The sequence below is a fragment of the Oncorhynchus mykiss genome, chromosome 7 (assembly GCF_013265735.2).
Source record: "Oncorhynchus mykiss isolate Arlee chromosome 7, USDA_OmykA_1.1, whole genome shotgun sequence".
Lineage (NCBI taxonomy): Eukaryota > Metazoa > Chordata > Actinopteri > Salmoniformes > Salmonidae > Oncorhynchus > Oncorhynchus mykiss.
The window spans coordinates 54,202,674-54,221,054 of NC_048571.1; the positions used below are offsets into that span (position 1 = coordinate 54,202,674).

General features: G+C 41.8%; 1 protein-coding gene across 2 annotated transcripts in view; it reads right to left on the reverse strand.

Annotated features, from left to right (window-relative positions):
* The window catches only part of LOC110528004 (immunoglobulin superfamily member 21), a 282,540-nt gene continuing 264,159 nt past the window's right edge, over positions 1-18,381 (reverse strand). Inside the window, exons 7-10 of one of the 2 annotated variants that reach the window (XM_021609765.2) lie at positions 11,673-11,779; positions 8,438-8,630; positions 2,648-2,686; positions 1-1,364 (exon numbers count right to left, since the gene is read on the reverse strand). In XM_021609765.2, the coding sequence (XP_021465440.1) occupies positions 1,282-1,364; positions 2,648-2,686; positions 8,438-8,630; positions 11,673-11,779 (422 nt within the window). In that variant the 3' untranslated portion in view covers positions 1-1,281. The remainder of the gene's footprint in view (positions 1,365-2,647; positions 2,687-8,437; positions 8,631-11,672; positions 11,780-18,381) is intronic. The other variant, XM_021609767.2, reaches the window with a different exon arrangement.

Below are 18,381 nucleotides of genomic sequence, written 5' to 3' on the forward strand. Positions count from 1 at the left end.
TTATTTGATAATCTCTCCATTTTAATACAGGTGATATGAAACAAATGCAACAACCCTGTTAGCACTCTGCTTCAGGTGAGCATCTTCCTGAAATGGTGGCTAACATGATCCTACTAGGAGATGTCAGGGGGAAGAGTTACATATTGTACATAATGCAATGTCACTTAAGTATGTAACAAGTAAATAACTGGATTACAGGCCAGTGACAATGAGATGCAGTGTTGACCACTGCAAAACACGAAAAGGAGAACGAATTGTCAAACGTCACATGCACTACAAGTCCAAAACGGCAGACATAATGTAGGATATTTGCATTGTTTTTTTCTGTCCTCATTTTCAAACTTGTCACACAGATGTAGAGACTGAATGAATGGGATCAGAAGGCTGTAAACTGTTCTGTCCTGACAGCCTATAGGATTATCTCTTGAAACAGCGATAAAGGATGAGAAAATACAAACAAAGGCTGTGAGCTGCTGCAAACCCTCCCAACTCTTCACCAACCAATCCTAACCTGAACCCATAAAACCTCTTTGATTATCTTCAATATTTACACAGATGTACACAAAATACACTCAAAAAGGAGATTTTCCATTTTCTCTTTGCGTTTAGTCCTCTTGTACATTCCAAGCCATCCAAGAAAAGAAATACCTGTAATCGTGATAAAAAATAACGTGCTCATTGAGCGTTCACATTTGTTCCCAGTTGTTTATGTGTAGCTTAAAGACTGGGTACAACACAGCCCAGTGAATGGGACAACTGGTTGGCCCTCCCACACTCGTCGGCTCAGTGTCTCTCTTCACACTTGCAACATTTGAACATATCAAAACAAACCCAAATGCTTTTTATTTTCCTTTTTTAACAACTAATTTTATTGATCAACAGGCAGAGGTGTGACAAGAAACAAAAAGAAGGTGTGGTCGGGGGAAGGGGCATACTGGAGGTGGTTATTCTCATGTTCAGGAAGTTGTTTTCTTTATATTATAATCTTTGTTATTATTTCATTTCAAAAACAGAGTAGAGGCCCATCGGGTGGTGGCACTGGTTCCTGAAAGACTGATGCATGGAGGGCAGGTTGGATGACTGGAAAAGGCTTGCAGGACTGTGTGGTGTGGTTGTATGTGTGTCTGTTTGTGGTGTGGTGGTGTTTTGGGCTTGTGGTATGTGTATGTGGTGTGTGTATGTGTGTTGGAAAGGCTTGGGATTGTTTGTGTGTGTTTGTGTCTCTGTGGGTCTACTGTGTGTTGTGTGTGTGTATACAGAGTGTGTGTTGGCTGGGAGGGTTCACGTCAGTTCCACAGTCACTGTGAGGGCCAGGGACAGCACCATCCATATTAGTCCGACTACATCCACGCGAGGGGCTCCATCTGCAAGGGCCAGAAAAAGAGAGAAGAGTCAGATACAATCACTATTTATAATTGCCAGTCACTAGACAAAACAGACTTTAATCTCAATAAAAACACTGATTGGTCAGTTACTTCTTGGTCAGGTCATAATTTCCTTTCTACGTAATAAAAATGAATGGAACCAAATCATATACCGCCAGAGCAGATCTGGTCAGATATTATGTCCCGGTAAAGCCTTTCAAAACAAGGGCAATTGGGAATCCTGGCTCTTTGCTTTTATGTCAACATAACCACATTCTCCACTGATGTTAATGATGCTAAACATGATATTCCTTCTAGAACAACAATTGTAATAGCCTTACGCATTCCGCTTGTTTAAGTAGGATTGCAATAAACAACTACTACGGGCCACTGCCCCACTTCCCATGATTCTCTATACCTCAGTTAATTTCCATTATCATCAATATTCTAAAACATTTGTTAGGACAGCGAGAGGGTTGAAACTCTGACAGAGATGGATGGTGGCCCTTAAAAGGTATGTGGTTTGTTGCTGTTCTCTGCTGTGGCCTCTGTGCTGACTGACAGATAGGGTGGACTTCCCACACACACAGAGGGAGGAGTTGGCAGATCAGCCACTGAGCGATCAGACACGTGTGTGGCGACCTCTCGGGCCATGTTCTACACCGATTTGACTTGCATGCGAGGCACATCGCTCCGCGATCGGTACCTTCCTCACTGACCTGATTCTATCCTTGCTGTGGCAAACCTGCTCCTGCCGGATCATTTGCATGTTAAAATTTACATCCATAAGATATGGCAAGCAAAGCAGCAGAGAGAGAGAGACTGAGAAAGAGAACCCTCATATCCCTCTGCGCTTTTTTTGACAATCCCTCATCTTAACATATGATAATTGGAGGCGCTGCAAATGAGGCCCCACAGTGTGTATGAAACAACCCTAATCTCACAGTTCTCACAAATGTATACAAGTGGATAGTGACTGAAGGAGTATTGTATCTGAACATAGGGGGAGAGATTTCTGTTGACGATAGAATGACAGACAGTGTTCACCTGTCGTCAGTTTGTCTGTCCATTAAACCCTAACCAAGAAGTAGCTAGTAGCTAGTCATTTGTTACTGTCCCATTTAGGATACAGATTGCATGCTTGTCATCTCAAATGTATTCAAATACATCTTCAAAAATGTGTGAGAAAAACAACATTCAAACAAACAAAAAGGAGAAATGCTCTTTAAAAGACTACAAAATAAACTTTCTCTGTGAGTGGTCTTCATGGGTGCCATACTTACTGTTCGGATTCTGAGTGTTTTTCATCATGGCAGGATTTTCTGTTGATAGAGATGAAGGGAAAATAGAGAGAGGGTAAACAGAAAGAGAGAGAGATATTGTTTTAACACTGTACAGCCATAATATGATACTATTACACTAAAAACTTTGAGAGTGTAATGTTTACTGTTCATTTTTCATTGTTTATTTTACTTTTGTTTATTATCTATTTCACTGCTTTGGCAATGTAAACATATGTTTCCCATGCCAATAATGCCCTTTGAATTGAATTGAATTGAATTGAGAGAGCGAGAGCGAGAGCGAGAGCGAGAACGAGAGCGAGAGCGAGAACGAGAGCGAGAGCGAGAGCGAGAACGAGAGACAGACAGACACAGACAGACAGACAGACAGACAGACAGACAGACAGACAGACAGACAGACAGACAGACAGACAGACAGACAGACAGACAGACAGAGAAAGGGAAAAGAAGTGAAGTGATGATGAGAAAATAGTGAGCTGACATGGGTAGGGGGTCTAATGAAGCTGAACTCTACGTTCTTTAAGCTCATGTTAAATGACATGAGCCTGTATTAATAGAGCTGTGGACATTGGGCTCTCTGGTAAGTTAGAGCAGCAGTTAGATGGGGCAAGAGGGCAATAGCAGAAAATAAACTGCTGATCTATTAGCATCCACATGCGATTTCCCTACTCAGTCCACAAAGACAGAGATAAATCAGTGTGTTTGTGACAGCCAGCCTCTTCACTGCTGAGTAAGACCTTTAAACAGGTTAACATTTACAAGGCTGCAGCACCAGACGGATTACCAGGACGCGTATTCAGAGCATGCACTGACCAGCTGGCAAGTGTCTTCACTGACCTAGTCTGCCATACCTACATGTTTCAAGCAGAACACCATAGTCCCTGTGCCCAAGAACTCCAAGGTAACCTGTCTAAGTGACTATCGCCCCTTAGCACTCACATCTGTAACTACGAAATGCTTTGAAACGCTGGTCATACCTCACATAAACATCATCATCCCAGACACCCTGGACCCACTCCAATTCACATACTGCCCCAACAGATGCACAGATTATGAAATCGCTACTGCACTCCACACAGCCCTCTCCCACATGGACAAGAAGAACACCTATGTGAGAATGCAGTTCATTGACTACAGCTCAGTGTTCAACACCATAGTGCCCTCCAAGTTCATCACTAAGCTAAGAAACCTGGGACTAAACACCTCCCTCTGCAACTGGATCCTGGAATTCCAGAGGGGCCAAGTGGTGAGGGTATGCAACAACACATCCACCAACATGAGGGCCCTTCAGGGGTGTGTGCTTAGTCCCCTCCTGTATTCCCTGTTCACCCACGTCTGCATTGAGGTGCAAACTTCAACACCATTATTAAGTTTGCTGGCGACACAATGGTGGTAGGCCTGATCACTGGAAAGATGAAACAGCCTATAGGGAGGAGGTCAGAGACCTGGCAGTGTGGTGCCAGGACAACAACCTCTCCCTCAACATCAGCAAGACAAAGGAGCTGATCATGGACTACAGGAAACGGGGGGGACGAGCACACCCCCATTTACATCGACGGGGCTGAAGTGCAGCGGGTCGAGAGCTTGTTTCCAAACAGCCACAAGAGCATTGGTGAGGTTGGGCACTGATGTTGGGCGATTAGGCCTAGCTCGCAGTCAGCATTTCAATTCATCCCGAAGGTGTTCGATGGAGTTGAGGTCAGGGCTCTGTGCAGGCCAGTCAAGTTCTTACACACTGATCTTGACAAACCATTTCTGTATGGACCTTGCTTTGTGCACGGGGGAATTATCATGCTGAAACAGGAATGGGCCTTCCCAAAACTGTTGCCACAAAGTTGGAAGCACAGAATCATCTACAATGTCATTGTATTCTGTAGCGTAAAGACTTAAGAGGGTGTGAACAATGCTGAATTTGAAACATCACATGCACTACAACTCCAAAATGGCAGACATACTGTAATGTAGGATTTTCAAATGTTTCTACATAAGACCGAATCGAGGCGGTCGGTCACATATGTGACTCACCACCTGGATTCGGTCTTATGTAGCAACATTTGAAATGTTTTTTTTACATTGTCAAAAAGTAGAGACTCAGATCTACAAAATGGTATGTCATACACTGCATTTTCGAAGAACAATGGGGAAGTATTTCTGCTTTGAAATTTGATAAACTTGTAAACGCATTTTGATAAAAAAAATAACATTTGCGTTCAAACGGCTCTCCTGTGAAGTCGTGACTTGTGACATACGCCTAGTTTCCTGAAACCAGTCACATATATAATGTGTCATGTTCAGACACACCAACACAGTCATGAAGAGGGCACAACAACGTCTTTTCCCCCTCAAGATGGTTTGGCGTGGGTACTCAGATCCTCAAAACGTTTTACAGCTTCACCATTGGGACCATCTTGACTGGCTGTATCCCCGCTTGGTATGGCAACTGCTTGGCATCTGACCGAAAGGCCAAACAGAGGATTGTGCGTATGGCTCAGTACATCACCGGGGCCGAACTCCCTGCCATCTCTATACCTCTATACCACGCGATGTCAGAAGAAGGCCTTAAAAATTGTCAAAGACTCCATGCCACCCAAGTCATAGACTTGGTCTCTGCTACCGAACAGCAAGGGGTACAGATGCAAGTCTGGAACCAACAGGACCCCGAACAGCTTCTACCCCAAGCCATATCACTGCTAAATAGTTAGTTAACAAGTCACATACGTTGTATGGACTTACTCTGTGTGCAATACTAGTGTTTAACATGATTTTTTTAATGACTACCTCATCTCTGTACCCCACACAAACAATTATCTGAAAGGTCCCTTTGTCTAGCAATGAATATCAAGCACAGTTTCAACCACAGAGACCGGGAAGGTTTTCCAATGCCTCGCAAAGAAGGGCACCTATTGGAGATATTTTTAAAAGGCAGACACTGAATATCACTTTGAGCATGGTGTAGTTATTAATTACACTTCGGATGGTGTATCAATACGCCCAGTCAGTACAAAGATACAGGCGTCCTTCCTAACTCAGTTGCCCGGAGAGGAAGGAGACCCCTCAGGGATTTCACCATGAGGCCTCATGGTGACTTTAAAACAGTTACAGAGCATAATGAGTGTGATAGGAGAAATCTGAGGATGGATCAACAACATTGTAGTTACTGCACAATACTAACATAATTGACAGAGTGAAAGAAGTAAGCGTGTACAGTATAAAACTATTCCAAAACATGCATCCTGTTTGCAACAAGGCACTAAAGAAATACTGCAAAAAGCTGTTAACTTTTTGTCCTGAATACAGAAGTGTTATGTTTGTGGCAAATCAAATACAACACATTACTGAGTACCACTCTCCATATATTCAAGCATTCAAGCATAGACACGGGCAAATTAATTCACCTTTCAGCAGGGCAATAACGCAAGGCCAAATCTACACTGGAGGTGCTTACCAAAAAGACAGTGAATGTTCCTGAGTGGCCGAGTTACAGTTTTGACTTAACTCTACTTGAAAATCTATGGCACGACCTGACAATGATTGTCTAGCAATGAACAACAACCAATTTGAAAGAGCTTGAATACTTTTAAAAATAATAATTGGCAAATGTTGCACAATACAGGTTTGGAAAGCTCTTAGAGACTTACCTAGGAAGACTCACAGCTGTAATTGCTGCCAAAGATGCTTCTACAAAGTATGGACTCAGGGGTGTGGATAATTATGGAAATGAGACATTTCTGTTTTTCAATTTCAAAACATTTGCAAACATTTCTAAAACCATGTTTTGACTGTGTCATTATGAGGTATTTTGTGTATATGGGTGGAAAAAAAAATGGAATACATTTTGAATTCAGGCTGTAACACAACAAAATGTGGAATACGTCAAGTGGTATGAATACTTTCTGAAGACACTGTATGTACATATCTTCCTCAATTACATCATACCCCTGCACATAAACTCGATACTGGAACCCCATGTATATAGCAAAGTTATCGATACTCATTGTGTATTTATTATTACTATTATTATTACATGTTATTTATTACTTTTTGTATTATTTATACATTTTCTTTCTCTCTGCATGGTTGGGAAAGGCCTATAAGTAAGTATTTCACTGTTAGTCTACACCTGTTGTTTACGAAGCTTGTGACAAATAACATTTGATTTGATGAGTCACTTCAGTGTAATCACCAAGGGTACAAGGATATGTTCATGATCAAGATATGAGTACTGCTTTCTGCCAGTGGAGAGTCTCAATAGCATGCCATCCTTATACTCTGTTATACTTGATGATGTATAATGAACAGTTTGCCAAGAGAGCAGAGCTCCAAATATCCACTCTGCCCCTGGAGAGAGAACACACTAGGCACACACTGGTTGAATCAACGTTGTTTCCATGTCATTGTTAAATGAAGTTACACCGAAGTAATGTGGAATAGATGTTGAATTGACATCTCGGCCCAGTGGGAAGTGTCCCATTTCAAGGCCGCCGGGGACGGTTTCAAGGTCACTCAATCACCATTCTGCTCCTCTAAACATGAGTGGAAGCCATCTATACTAGGACAGAGACATAGACACACAGACAGCCAACATTCTGCACGTAGCATCAGGGTGTTAAATAGGCATTAGTGTTCTTTCTACCAAAACGCTCCCAAAGGTAACACCTTCCCAAAGTGACAGTTTCACTACCATATTTTTTAAACATTGCTCACTGGAGGATGACCGGGTGCGGATTTATCAAACGATGGACAGAGAATTTCTTAATGGCAGTGCAGGCAGATTACTGTGTGGAATGGCCTTCTCTGCTTAATGGACCTGAGCTGATTTACCCTCTGATTGTCCTGCGGTTGCTACACACATGTCCTGTGCATATGTTAACCCTGGAAACTAACCCTGGAACGTATATATATATATATATATATATATATATATATATATATATATATATATATTCCAACTCTTGCATGGCAGTTATCTCTAACACGAGAGTAGATAATATATAATACAGGGGAGAAGACCTTCATCCTCGTTGCAGCGGTTTTGATTAAAACAGAGCAGCCGTGATTGACAGGCCTCTGATCAAGTTCTCACGCAGGATGCAGTCATTCCACAGGGCCCAAGGGCAAACACACCAGGGCAGCAGGACATTCAGCAGTAATAGAGTCAGCAAGCAAGCCAACTCCCACATCAACTAAAGCAAACTCAGGACTTTGGAACTGCGATAAATAGCAGCACATCATGAAAAGACTGATCTAGCTTGCTCAAGGTGGGTCGTTGAACAAAGAGATGACACTGTCAACAACAAAGATCATTTATTCTATTATGGGCCCTTCATGTGATTATTAGTAGTCAGTGTTGGAGAGAATGGGTACATTACATGCTGCTTGTGGGATTCCCATGGCTGTTGGATTTCTACTCACCCACATGAGGGGCATTACTCACTTGCATAAATCAGCCTTTGTACTAGAGGCATTGCTGAGTCATTTAGTGATACAATCACTTATTACTCATGCACTTAGTTCGCATTGATAATTCATATCTAAAAATGGGCACATAAATATATATTTTTTACATAAATGCATTGCTTAATACTTCAGAGTATGTGGATGCATAATATTAACAGTTGAAACACAATTTTAATGGTGTTTGAAATTTGAATGAGGATATTCCTTTGACTAGTGGGAATAAAACATACCATGAACAAGAACAAGTACTACATTTGTGATTCTCTGCAATGCCCTCTAGGATGACAGAATATGGTAATGAGTTTGGACACATACCAAAGACGATGAGGCGGGTGTGCGTGTCCGTGGAGCCCAGAGGATTCTGGGCCGTGCAGCGGTACATGGAGCCGTTGAGTTCGGCTGGCACTCGCTCCAGAATCAGCTCCTTCCCATCCCGCTCAGCACTCCCGTCAAGCAGACGGCCCCCGACCCGGGTCCAGGTGAAGAGGGGCTCAGGGAACACCTCATTCTATTGACAGACCACCACAAGTGTGTGTGAGGGAGGGTTGGTCAAGAGGGGAACAAGTTTAAGTCCCAGTCAAGAGATTAAGAGCAAAGGCTACATGAATAATACAAGCTCAATTCCCTAATGCAATGGTACGTTAGCAGTATGAATTAATAATCAACACTACATACTGACGCCACACACACACTCACACAAACACACTTTTGAAATCACCACATACGCTGCTGCTGCCTATTATCTATCCTGTTGCCTAGTCACTTACTACTACTATATGTACATACCGTAGCTACCTCAATTACCTCATTCCCCTGCACATCGACTCAGTACTGGTAGTCCCTGTATTTAGCCTTGTTATTTTTACTCCTTATTGTTATTCGTTATTTACTATGTATTTATTTCTCTGTTACCATTTTTTTTTTAAACAATTGTAATCTTTATTTTTTTATCTTTATCTTTTGCTCTGCATTGTTGGGAAAAGGACCCCTAAGTAAGCATTTCACTGTTAGTCTACACCTACGAAGCATGTGACAAATAAAATATGATTTGATTTACATTTGCAAATGTTTTCAGATGCTCATGCCTCTCAAGAAATTTCCCAGTTTCAAAATATTCCCCTTTTCAAAATGTCACATAATTCTCCCTCTGAGGGAAGAAGCCTTTCTGCTGTACTCCTCTGGATGTATTTTCTGCCATCTGCTGGATACAGACATGTTATTCAAATCAAAACAGCTGGAGAACATGTCAGTAGGGGAGGAGAGGGCGTTTAGTAGTAAAGTGCAACGAGGGGTTGTGGCGCTCAAATGCTATTCAAAGGGAACAACACACCATCAGGAATTATGATCACTTCACACATTGTCAAAGAAGGACAGGCGTTTCTTCTGTTTCTGTGAATCCAGCTAGGGAACCCAGTTTCATCTAGTTTATACTGCAGGGCTGAGGGCCAAGTATGTTGCTGTCATACATCTTGAGCGAAAGGCCAGAAAAAGATAGATGTCTATTCCTGAAGTGTGATGCAACAGAACGAAATTCCATTGAGATAAACTATTGATAATCTGACTAGATTTTCTTTTACCATTTTGAAATGTGACCTCCCAGCCCTTTTAATAAAGGCCCAATGCAACCGTTTTTATCTCAATATCAAATCATTTCAGGGTAACAATTAAGTATATTACCGTGATTATTTTTAATGAAAATGGTCAAAAACAATAAAAAAATTGCTTATTAGCAAGAGCAGTGGTCTGAGTGGGGAGTGGAAAACTGAAAACTAGTTTTTATAGGCAGAGGTTTGAAACTCTCTTTCTTATTGGTCTATTAACTAATTTGCCACCTTGTGACGTCACCAGGCAGGCCAAAACTCCATCCCACCAAAACAGGCTGACATTTCAGGTAGTCTTTTCAAACAGCTCGCACACTACAAGGACATTATTATCATTTCACAATTGAAAATGTATATAAACACAGATAAATCACGTTTTTGACTGCACAGGGTCTTAAAGAAAATACCACGACTTGACTCTTGTCACTGTGTGACCCATACTGTAGAAATGCTTTAATGAACTGAATGTATGCCTTTAAGGAGCTGGTGTGTCATCATTCTGACTAAGCTAGTGTGACTTGTGTAACCTTTAAAAATGACTGCCCTGATAAGAGTTCTGAAACCAAAGAATTCACATGGTGACAGAAGTGAAAGTAGTTTGTTGATCAGGGGCAGTCATGGCATAAGGTCTATCAAGATAAAAAGCATGAAAGGTCCTATCACATATCCCCAACGGCATTACAGAGCCTAAATGAAAAAGACAGCTCCAATAAAAGCACCAGGGCCTTTCTTATCTTCATATGGATTAATACAGAGTGGGGACAAAGCATATCAAGTGGAAAGAAAACTAAAAGCCCACCCTGTGTGATTATGTATAATTCTGATATTTTAAACCGTAGGGGATACTGATATCTTTTTTTATCACACAATGAGAAGACAAGATAGGTATATGTCTTAGCACTACATCTTATCTACTAGTGAAACCCTAGAGCCTTGGTCCAGTGAAGGATAAGGGAGATTTTCTTTGGGATGAATCTCCATGCACGGATGTTTATTTCCGAAGGGCCCAATTGGCTGTATGTCCCAGTCAAGCCTGTTTATAGTGACCATTCTTAACACTATTCAAAGGAGATCTTCAAATAATATGACATTAGTGGGTGGAGATAGTCGTATACATCTGCCCAGACTCTAAACTGCTACACTAAACCCAAGGCACCGAATAAGTGCCATTATTAGATTGAAAGTAGCAAACCAGAATAAAGCAATGAAAAACAAACACTTTATAAAAACACACAGCGCTATCATGCCCAGAAATTCATGAAGCAGTGAATGAAAAGTAACAAAGGTGATTGGTGTGCTGGTCCATTAGAATTGGCCTATCAGAATTTGCCTTGTACTCTCCACCTGGTTGGCTCTAGCAGGCAGCGCCAACACTGTGGCATCCCTATTCCTGTCACTGAGATGGGGATCAGCTACTACTGGAAACTTATTATTTTTGGGGGCAGAGGATGGTAGTTACACAAGGACAATCTCCTGACTGGAATGCTCTAGCAGGTACAAACCCAAACTCTGCTCTGCTGAGCAATCCTCTAACAGCTAGCTTGAGATGCATGCCTTAAGGAGATAGACTTAAGAAAATAAAAAAACATCAGAGAATTGGAGCTATCCATAAACAAACAGATTTTGAATGGGTTATTTATTTCTCATTGAAATAGTTTATTGCCTTGAGGCATAGTCAGAACCCCACATTGAAAAAATACATGTGAAAAGATAAAACAATTCCCCAAAAATTCGAACAAGTCACTTTTTCCAATAGTGCACTTATGATTTTTTCCAAACAAGAAACAGTATGCTAGCCTTAGACCGAGAAGACATATGGTATATCTCTCACCCTGTAAGAATGGCCACTATATCAGAAAACTCGACAGGCTTAACTGCACATCTCCCCTGTACCGTCCTATCCCAAACTGAACATGGCCCCCCGGTTTCATAAACCCCCATGCACTTACCCCAGGAACCCCAGCGCCTACCTGGAATCCTTGCACGGTGATGCGCACCGTATCCCCTACCTTTGCCCTGGTGGGGGTCATCAAAAGCTTGGGGCCCTTAGGAGCCGCTGGGAGAGAGAGAGAGAGAGAGAGAGAGAGAGAAAGAGAAGGAAAAGAGAAAAGAAGTGTCAACCCAGTGGCATGTCAAGTAAATACAGGAGGTACCTATTTTGTTTGGAGGAAAGAAGAGGAGAGCGAGGCAAATGCAATTTCCTCGGGACCTCCATGTCCTTTCATCCACAGCTAGGGACACTGCAGATGTATTCCCCCTTGGAGAGAGAGGGGACTAAATTGGATAGACAGTCATTACTGGAGGAGAATGGGAGCGCACCAGTAGGAGTGTGGTGGCAGCGAGAGAACTAATTCCCTTGTCTTAGCACAGACGGAGCCCCCAGATGGTATCCATTAGGTTCCTATTGAAACAATGGGAGTTTCAGGAGAAGGGACAGGAAAGCTTTCATATTGTTCACTTTCAGAGGGGCCTATATGGATTATGTATGGAGCAGAGATTGAATGAAGACATTGAATGATTTGCATATGATTTAAAGGTGCAATATGCAGAAATAATCAAGCTTTGATTATTTGAGTCAGATGTGTAGTGCTAGGGAAAAAAACTAAATGTGCACCCCTTGGGGTCTCCAGGACCGAGTTTGGGAAACACTTGTAGAGACTCATTGTACAATCTAAACCGCTGTGAAATATCTGTTCAATAACCAAAGACGTTGTATTTTCAGCTGTTTGAAGCTTGAGTACAAAACGGAAAGTAAAAGACTAAAAAACAAAACTTAAGAACGGGAAGCATAGAAATAGCGTACATAGAACATATCTACCGCTTCTTAGACTTGCTTTCAGTAAGATCTATACCTCGCATTTCTATGTGAATTTGATCAGCTCTCCCAAAAATGTACATATTGCAGCTTTAAGATTGAGTGTCATCCATTTAAGATTAAACTATGCAACCTTAGTGATGTACAGCATTGTAGCAGGAGGACAGATTGTAATTCTGTGGTGATGTGGTAGTCGTAGGGGCTTAAATTGGGCCTGCATAAACTGGTTCTGCTTCGCTTCAGTTGACTGACAATTTCCCTCTAGATAACCATATAGCACGCTTTCTGATCCCTTATGTTAGACAATGAACCAAATAGAAGTAATGAGATTTGGTTGGACGAGGGAAATCCTAAATAGGTCAGATATGCACGCCAACATCTAGTTATTCAGGAACCTTACAATGAATAAAATTCACACTTCTCAATATAAATCACAATGTGCTTGTTTCAATTGATGAGCGAAACTAAAATAAATAAATAAACAGATAAATGACCTAAATTCCACCCATAAATCACGTCACAAAGTGTCGGCTGGAACTAATGAAGCATGCCTTTTCTTGGGCAGACACTGATTCTTACCCTGCATCAGGCTAATGTATTAGGAGATCTTCCATCACATTTGAAAATATCTGAACAAAAATATAAACACAATATGTAGTCCACCTGACTGTGCTGCTGCTCCAGTTTCAACTATTCTGCCTTATTATTATTCGACCATGCTGGTCATTTATGAACATTTGAACATCTTGACCATGTTTTGTTATAATCTCCACCCGGCACAGCCAGAAGAGGACTGGCCACCCCACATAGCCTGCTTCCTCTCTAGGTTTCTTCCTAGGTTTTGGCCTTTCTAGGGAGTTTTTCCTAGCCACCGTGCTTCTTCACCTGCATTGCTTGCTGTTTGGGGTTTTAGGCTGGGTTTCTGTACAGCACTTTGAGATATCAGCTGATGTACGAAGGGCTATATAAAATAAATTTGATTGATAGTGTTGGTCCCATGTTTCATGAGCTGAAATAAAGGATCCCAGAAAAACTAACAAAAAGCTTATTACTCTACATTTTTTGGCACAAATTTATTTACATCCCTGTTTGTGAGCATTTCTCCTTTGCCAAGATACCTTGTGGTGGGAAAAATAAAATGACACTCTAAAATGTGCAGTTTTGTCACACAACACAATGCCACAGATGTCTCACGTTTTGAGTGAGAGTGCAATTGGCATGCTGACTGCAGGGATTAAATGTTAATGTTAATTTCTCTACCATCAGTCGCTTCTAACGTCATTTTAGAGAATTTGGCAGTACGTCCAACCGGCCTCACAACCGCAGACCACGTGTAACAACGCCAGCCCAGGACCTCCACATCTGGCTTCTTCACCTGCGGGATTGTCTGAGACCTGATGGAACTGTGGGTTTGCACAACCAAAGAATTTCTGCACAAACTGTCAGAAACTGTCTCAGGGAAACTAATCTGCTTGTTTGTTGTCCTCAACAGGGTCTTGACCTGACTGCATTTCGGCATTGTAACTGACTTCAGTGGGCAAATGCTCACTGAAGTGCTCTTCACAGATGAATCCCAGTTTCAACTGTAATGGGCCGATGGCAGACAGCGTGTATGGCATTGTGAGGGCGAGTGGTTTTCTGAAGTCAACGTTGTGAACAGAGTTCCCTATGGTGGCAGGTGGGTTATGGTATGTGCAGGCATAAGCTACAGACAACGAACGCAATTGCATTTTATCAAAGGCAATTTGAATGCACAAAGACCCATTGTCGTGCGATTCATCCGCAGTCATCACCTCATGTTTCAGCACGGTAATGCGCAAGGATCTGTACACAATTCCTGGAAGCAGAGAATTTCCCAGTTCTGGCCTGCATACTCAGACATTTCACCCATTGAGCATGTTTGGGATCCTCTGGATCGACGTGTGTTCCAGTTTCTGCCAATATACAGCAACTTCGCACAGCCATTGAAGAGGAGTGGGACAACACTCCACAGGCCACAATCAACAGCCTGATCAACTCTATGCAAAGGAGATGAGCATGGTCGTCACACCAAATACTGACTGGTTTTCTGATCCAAACCCCTACTTTTTTAAAAGTTATCTGTGACCAACAGATGCACTTCTGTATTCCCGGTCATGAGAAATCCATAAATTAGTGGCTAATTGATTTATTTCAATGGACTAATTTCCTTCTATGAACTGTAACTCAGTAAAATCATTGAAATGGTTGCATGTTACATTTATATTTTTGTTCAATGTACAGTATATCAAGTCAGGTGACCCTTTTAGATAACATGATCTCCTTCCTTCTACTTCTGTTACTATCTTCCAGAGATGTGAATTAGAATTAGATTGTGGCGTTACCGCCACGATAGATGCAAGACAAGAGAGAAGCTTGTCAATACATACCTCAATGACAACAACGACTCCCTACAGTTGCTATGTTGAAATGAAATGGATCTAAGTCAGGCTACCTAAATGTGGAAAAACAATTATCTGAAAGAACTGGACAGAACTGGGGAAACTATAGTCCAGCTCTTGCATTGAGTTAGGCCTAAAGTAGACATATCAATTATCAGCCCTAAATGAAAGATTTGACATTGAATCAAGCTCATCATACACATCAAAATTACAGTATTACACCATAAGTGGTCTCAAGTCCATGATGAAGATGTCACTTGTCCAGTTACCTGGGGAGTGTGATTGCTACACTGTCTGCTTCCCACCTCCCACTTCCCGTCCGAAAGGTATTTTCAGTACTGGTGTCATGGCGTCACAGTGCTTGCTGGCACCGTTGAGAGGATGATGGCTAATTTCTGGGACCCACTCCAACAACGACAGTTGGCGTCCAACGTCATCACCTTTGAACAGCATGCAATGTGACTGACATACTGCGGCACCTGGGAGGGCATTGGCCTCACAGGGAAATAAGCCCTACTCTCCCAAGATGTTGACCAGCAACCCAACCTCCTCACTGGTCAGCCTGGAACTGTTAGCACTGTGGGATGGGTCAGTGGACACACAGTGCTCTTAGTAAACAACAGCGCTCTCTGCATCAGGTGTGCTTTGTGATTCAGCCAAACATCAGCAGGCCTAGCTTCTGACTCTACAGATTTGGATGACTGTCGATAACTCAGAAATAGAGAACCTGCAGCATTGTCTGGTTGAGTTGTAGTCGAAAAATAGTGATGGAAGAAATGTGAATGATTATAAAAGCCAGTGATAAAGATGCGACTAGCTTGGCGTGTTGATTCAATTTGACATTATCCGTATGGATGGCTGTATCTCACAGGAGGGAGATGTCCAGGACGAAACATTAGCACAGAAGTACTGGGGTCACTGATGCCAGGAGAGGTGTGGCGACTGATGAAAAGTTGAATTTACAAAATGTATGTTACTATTTGCTCAACACTATAAGGATTGTTTTAGAGTGTTCTCATTTGTTCCAAACTCATCCCTCTTGAAGGGGGGGAGAAATAATTGTTCATCACCGTATATTGTTTGAATTTTTATTTGCAATGATGCTGGATGGTATGTTTTTTTGTTGTGCTTGTTTTTTACTTGTTTCCTTTTGTCCATTCAGAACTTGTGTCCACTAACTCATCCTCCATTTGGGTCAGATAGTAGATGGGATAATTTTGTTGGCTATTTTCTATATTAATGATAGGGAAACTTTATTCACAACTCTTGTCATGAGACATTTACTGCGTAAACTGTATTTCTCATACATTGTAGAATGTTGGCAAGTTGAAGTGTGTACTTTCACTGTATTGCAATTTGGAATGCTTTCCAAGGCTTTCTCAAAGAGTGGGGATTCATCGAATTTGCAAACTGACTCCGATGATGGGCCTGACTTGTCCAGCTAACCCACACCTTCTGATGGAGGTGATGGAGGATTCCACGATGGGACAGCTGAGCATTCTATGCAGGGCACCTCTAAAGACTGTCATTCCACCCCGGTGGGACTCTACCTTCTATGAGGAGAGCTCCAGGACTGTAACTGCCATGGATGAGCAGTTCATGCAAGCCAAGCTGGGGGCGACCATCTTCTTGAGTGCCTCTACTGCCTTGGCCAAATACACATACACCTGGGACTTGGTGTATCTCGCATGCGTCTTGGCGAGCCTGCTTGTGGGAACTATAACACTGGTTCAATGCTGTTATTTCACAACTCAAAGGTTCCAAACGGGGGATTACTGTAGTTGATAAAAATAGAAAGAGTGAACAAATGTGAACGATGATGAAGGCCAGTGACGAAGAGGTGTCTAGTAACTAGCCTGGCGTGTTGATTCAATTTGGCATTGTCCGGATGGATAGTTGTATATTTGCATCTCACAGGAGAGAGCCATACCTTTGCTGTGGCAATATCCAGGACTAGACATTCCCACGGAAGTCCTGGGGTCACTAATGCCAGGAAAGGTGTGGCGACTGCTGAAACCTTGAATTGGCGAAATTAATGTTACTGTGTGAATTAAATTGTCGTGTTTAGTTTGTTTCAAGAGCTTGTAAAGAGCTACACAATTTCGATGTCTCATTGCATTGTATGTTTTCTGGTTGATGTATTTTGGGTTGACTGGTTATCAGGCACATTCCTGTTGTCTGTTCATAACATTCACATTTTGTTTATAAGATTATAATCTGGATGTGTTGCTCCTGCCTTTTATTTTCACTAGGAAACCTTAATCTTAATTCAGGTTAGGATGTACTGCTTGAATTTGGTTAAAAGGGCAGTGAATTCACTCATACTTTGAGGACTTGTTAGCAAGCTCGTGTGTGTATCAGACACACACTTCTTTCTCTTAGAGATTATTCTGAATTGAAGACATGTGTAACCACGTTAAATCGTATTTAGCTGATAGTAATTTACTCTGTTATTCTGTAACACATAATGTATTTCATGTACACTGTAATTGTTTGAGTGTTAATTATTTCATGACTAATACATCCAATTAGTTGAATTGAGTAAATATATTCCTAATATTACAGAGTGATTATTTGATTGACTTTACAGTCATAATTTAGTAGGTCTATAGGTAGTTGTTATTTACACTACACATAGCATATGCTTGGGTTCCACCTTGACATCCCTGATCTACTTGACTCAATAAATTAATGCTAGAACACTAGTTGCCAGGATTAGCTATTTGTATCTAGCCTCTTAATAATTGCACAACGGTGCAAGATTGACACATGTTCATTATAGTCATACTGAGTCGGTGATGCAAGGATTCGCACAGGACTTGTTGCATTAATTCACATAATAATGGAGTCAGATTGATGAATGTACACATTTATAAACAGGGTGGATCGAACACTGAATGCTGATTGGCTGACAGTCGTGGTATATTAGACAGTATACCACTGGTATGACAAAGCATGTGTTATTTTTCTAATTACGCTGGTAACCGGGGGTTTGTGGTATAAGGCCAATATACTACAGCTAAGGGCTCGACTCCGCGATGCGTTGTGCCTTAGAACAGCCCTTAGCTGTGGTATATTGGCCTTATACCACACTTCTTGTGCCTTATTGCTTAAATATAGAGTGGTTTCACTGTGTGGGAGAGAGAGCGAAGACATAACAAACAATTGAAAAGGGGTGACTGTGGGATCATTGCGTCATCGTCAATCCAACACTATCATTCATCTCATACATCCAACCCGCAGCCTGCACTGGACTCCTTACAATACCAAGATGAGAGTGTGATAAATATGGAGATGAGACACAGGTGAACATAGAGACACACGCACGCACAGATGCATGCATGCATGCACGCATACGCACCACAAACATCAACACAGAGACAGACACTCTCAAACTGTACACCAGCCTTCCTGAAATAGAAC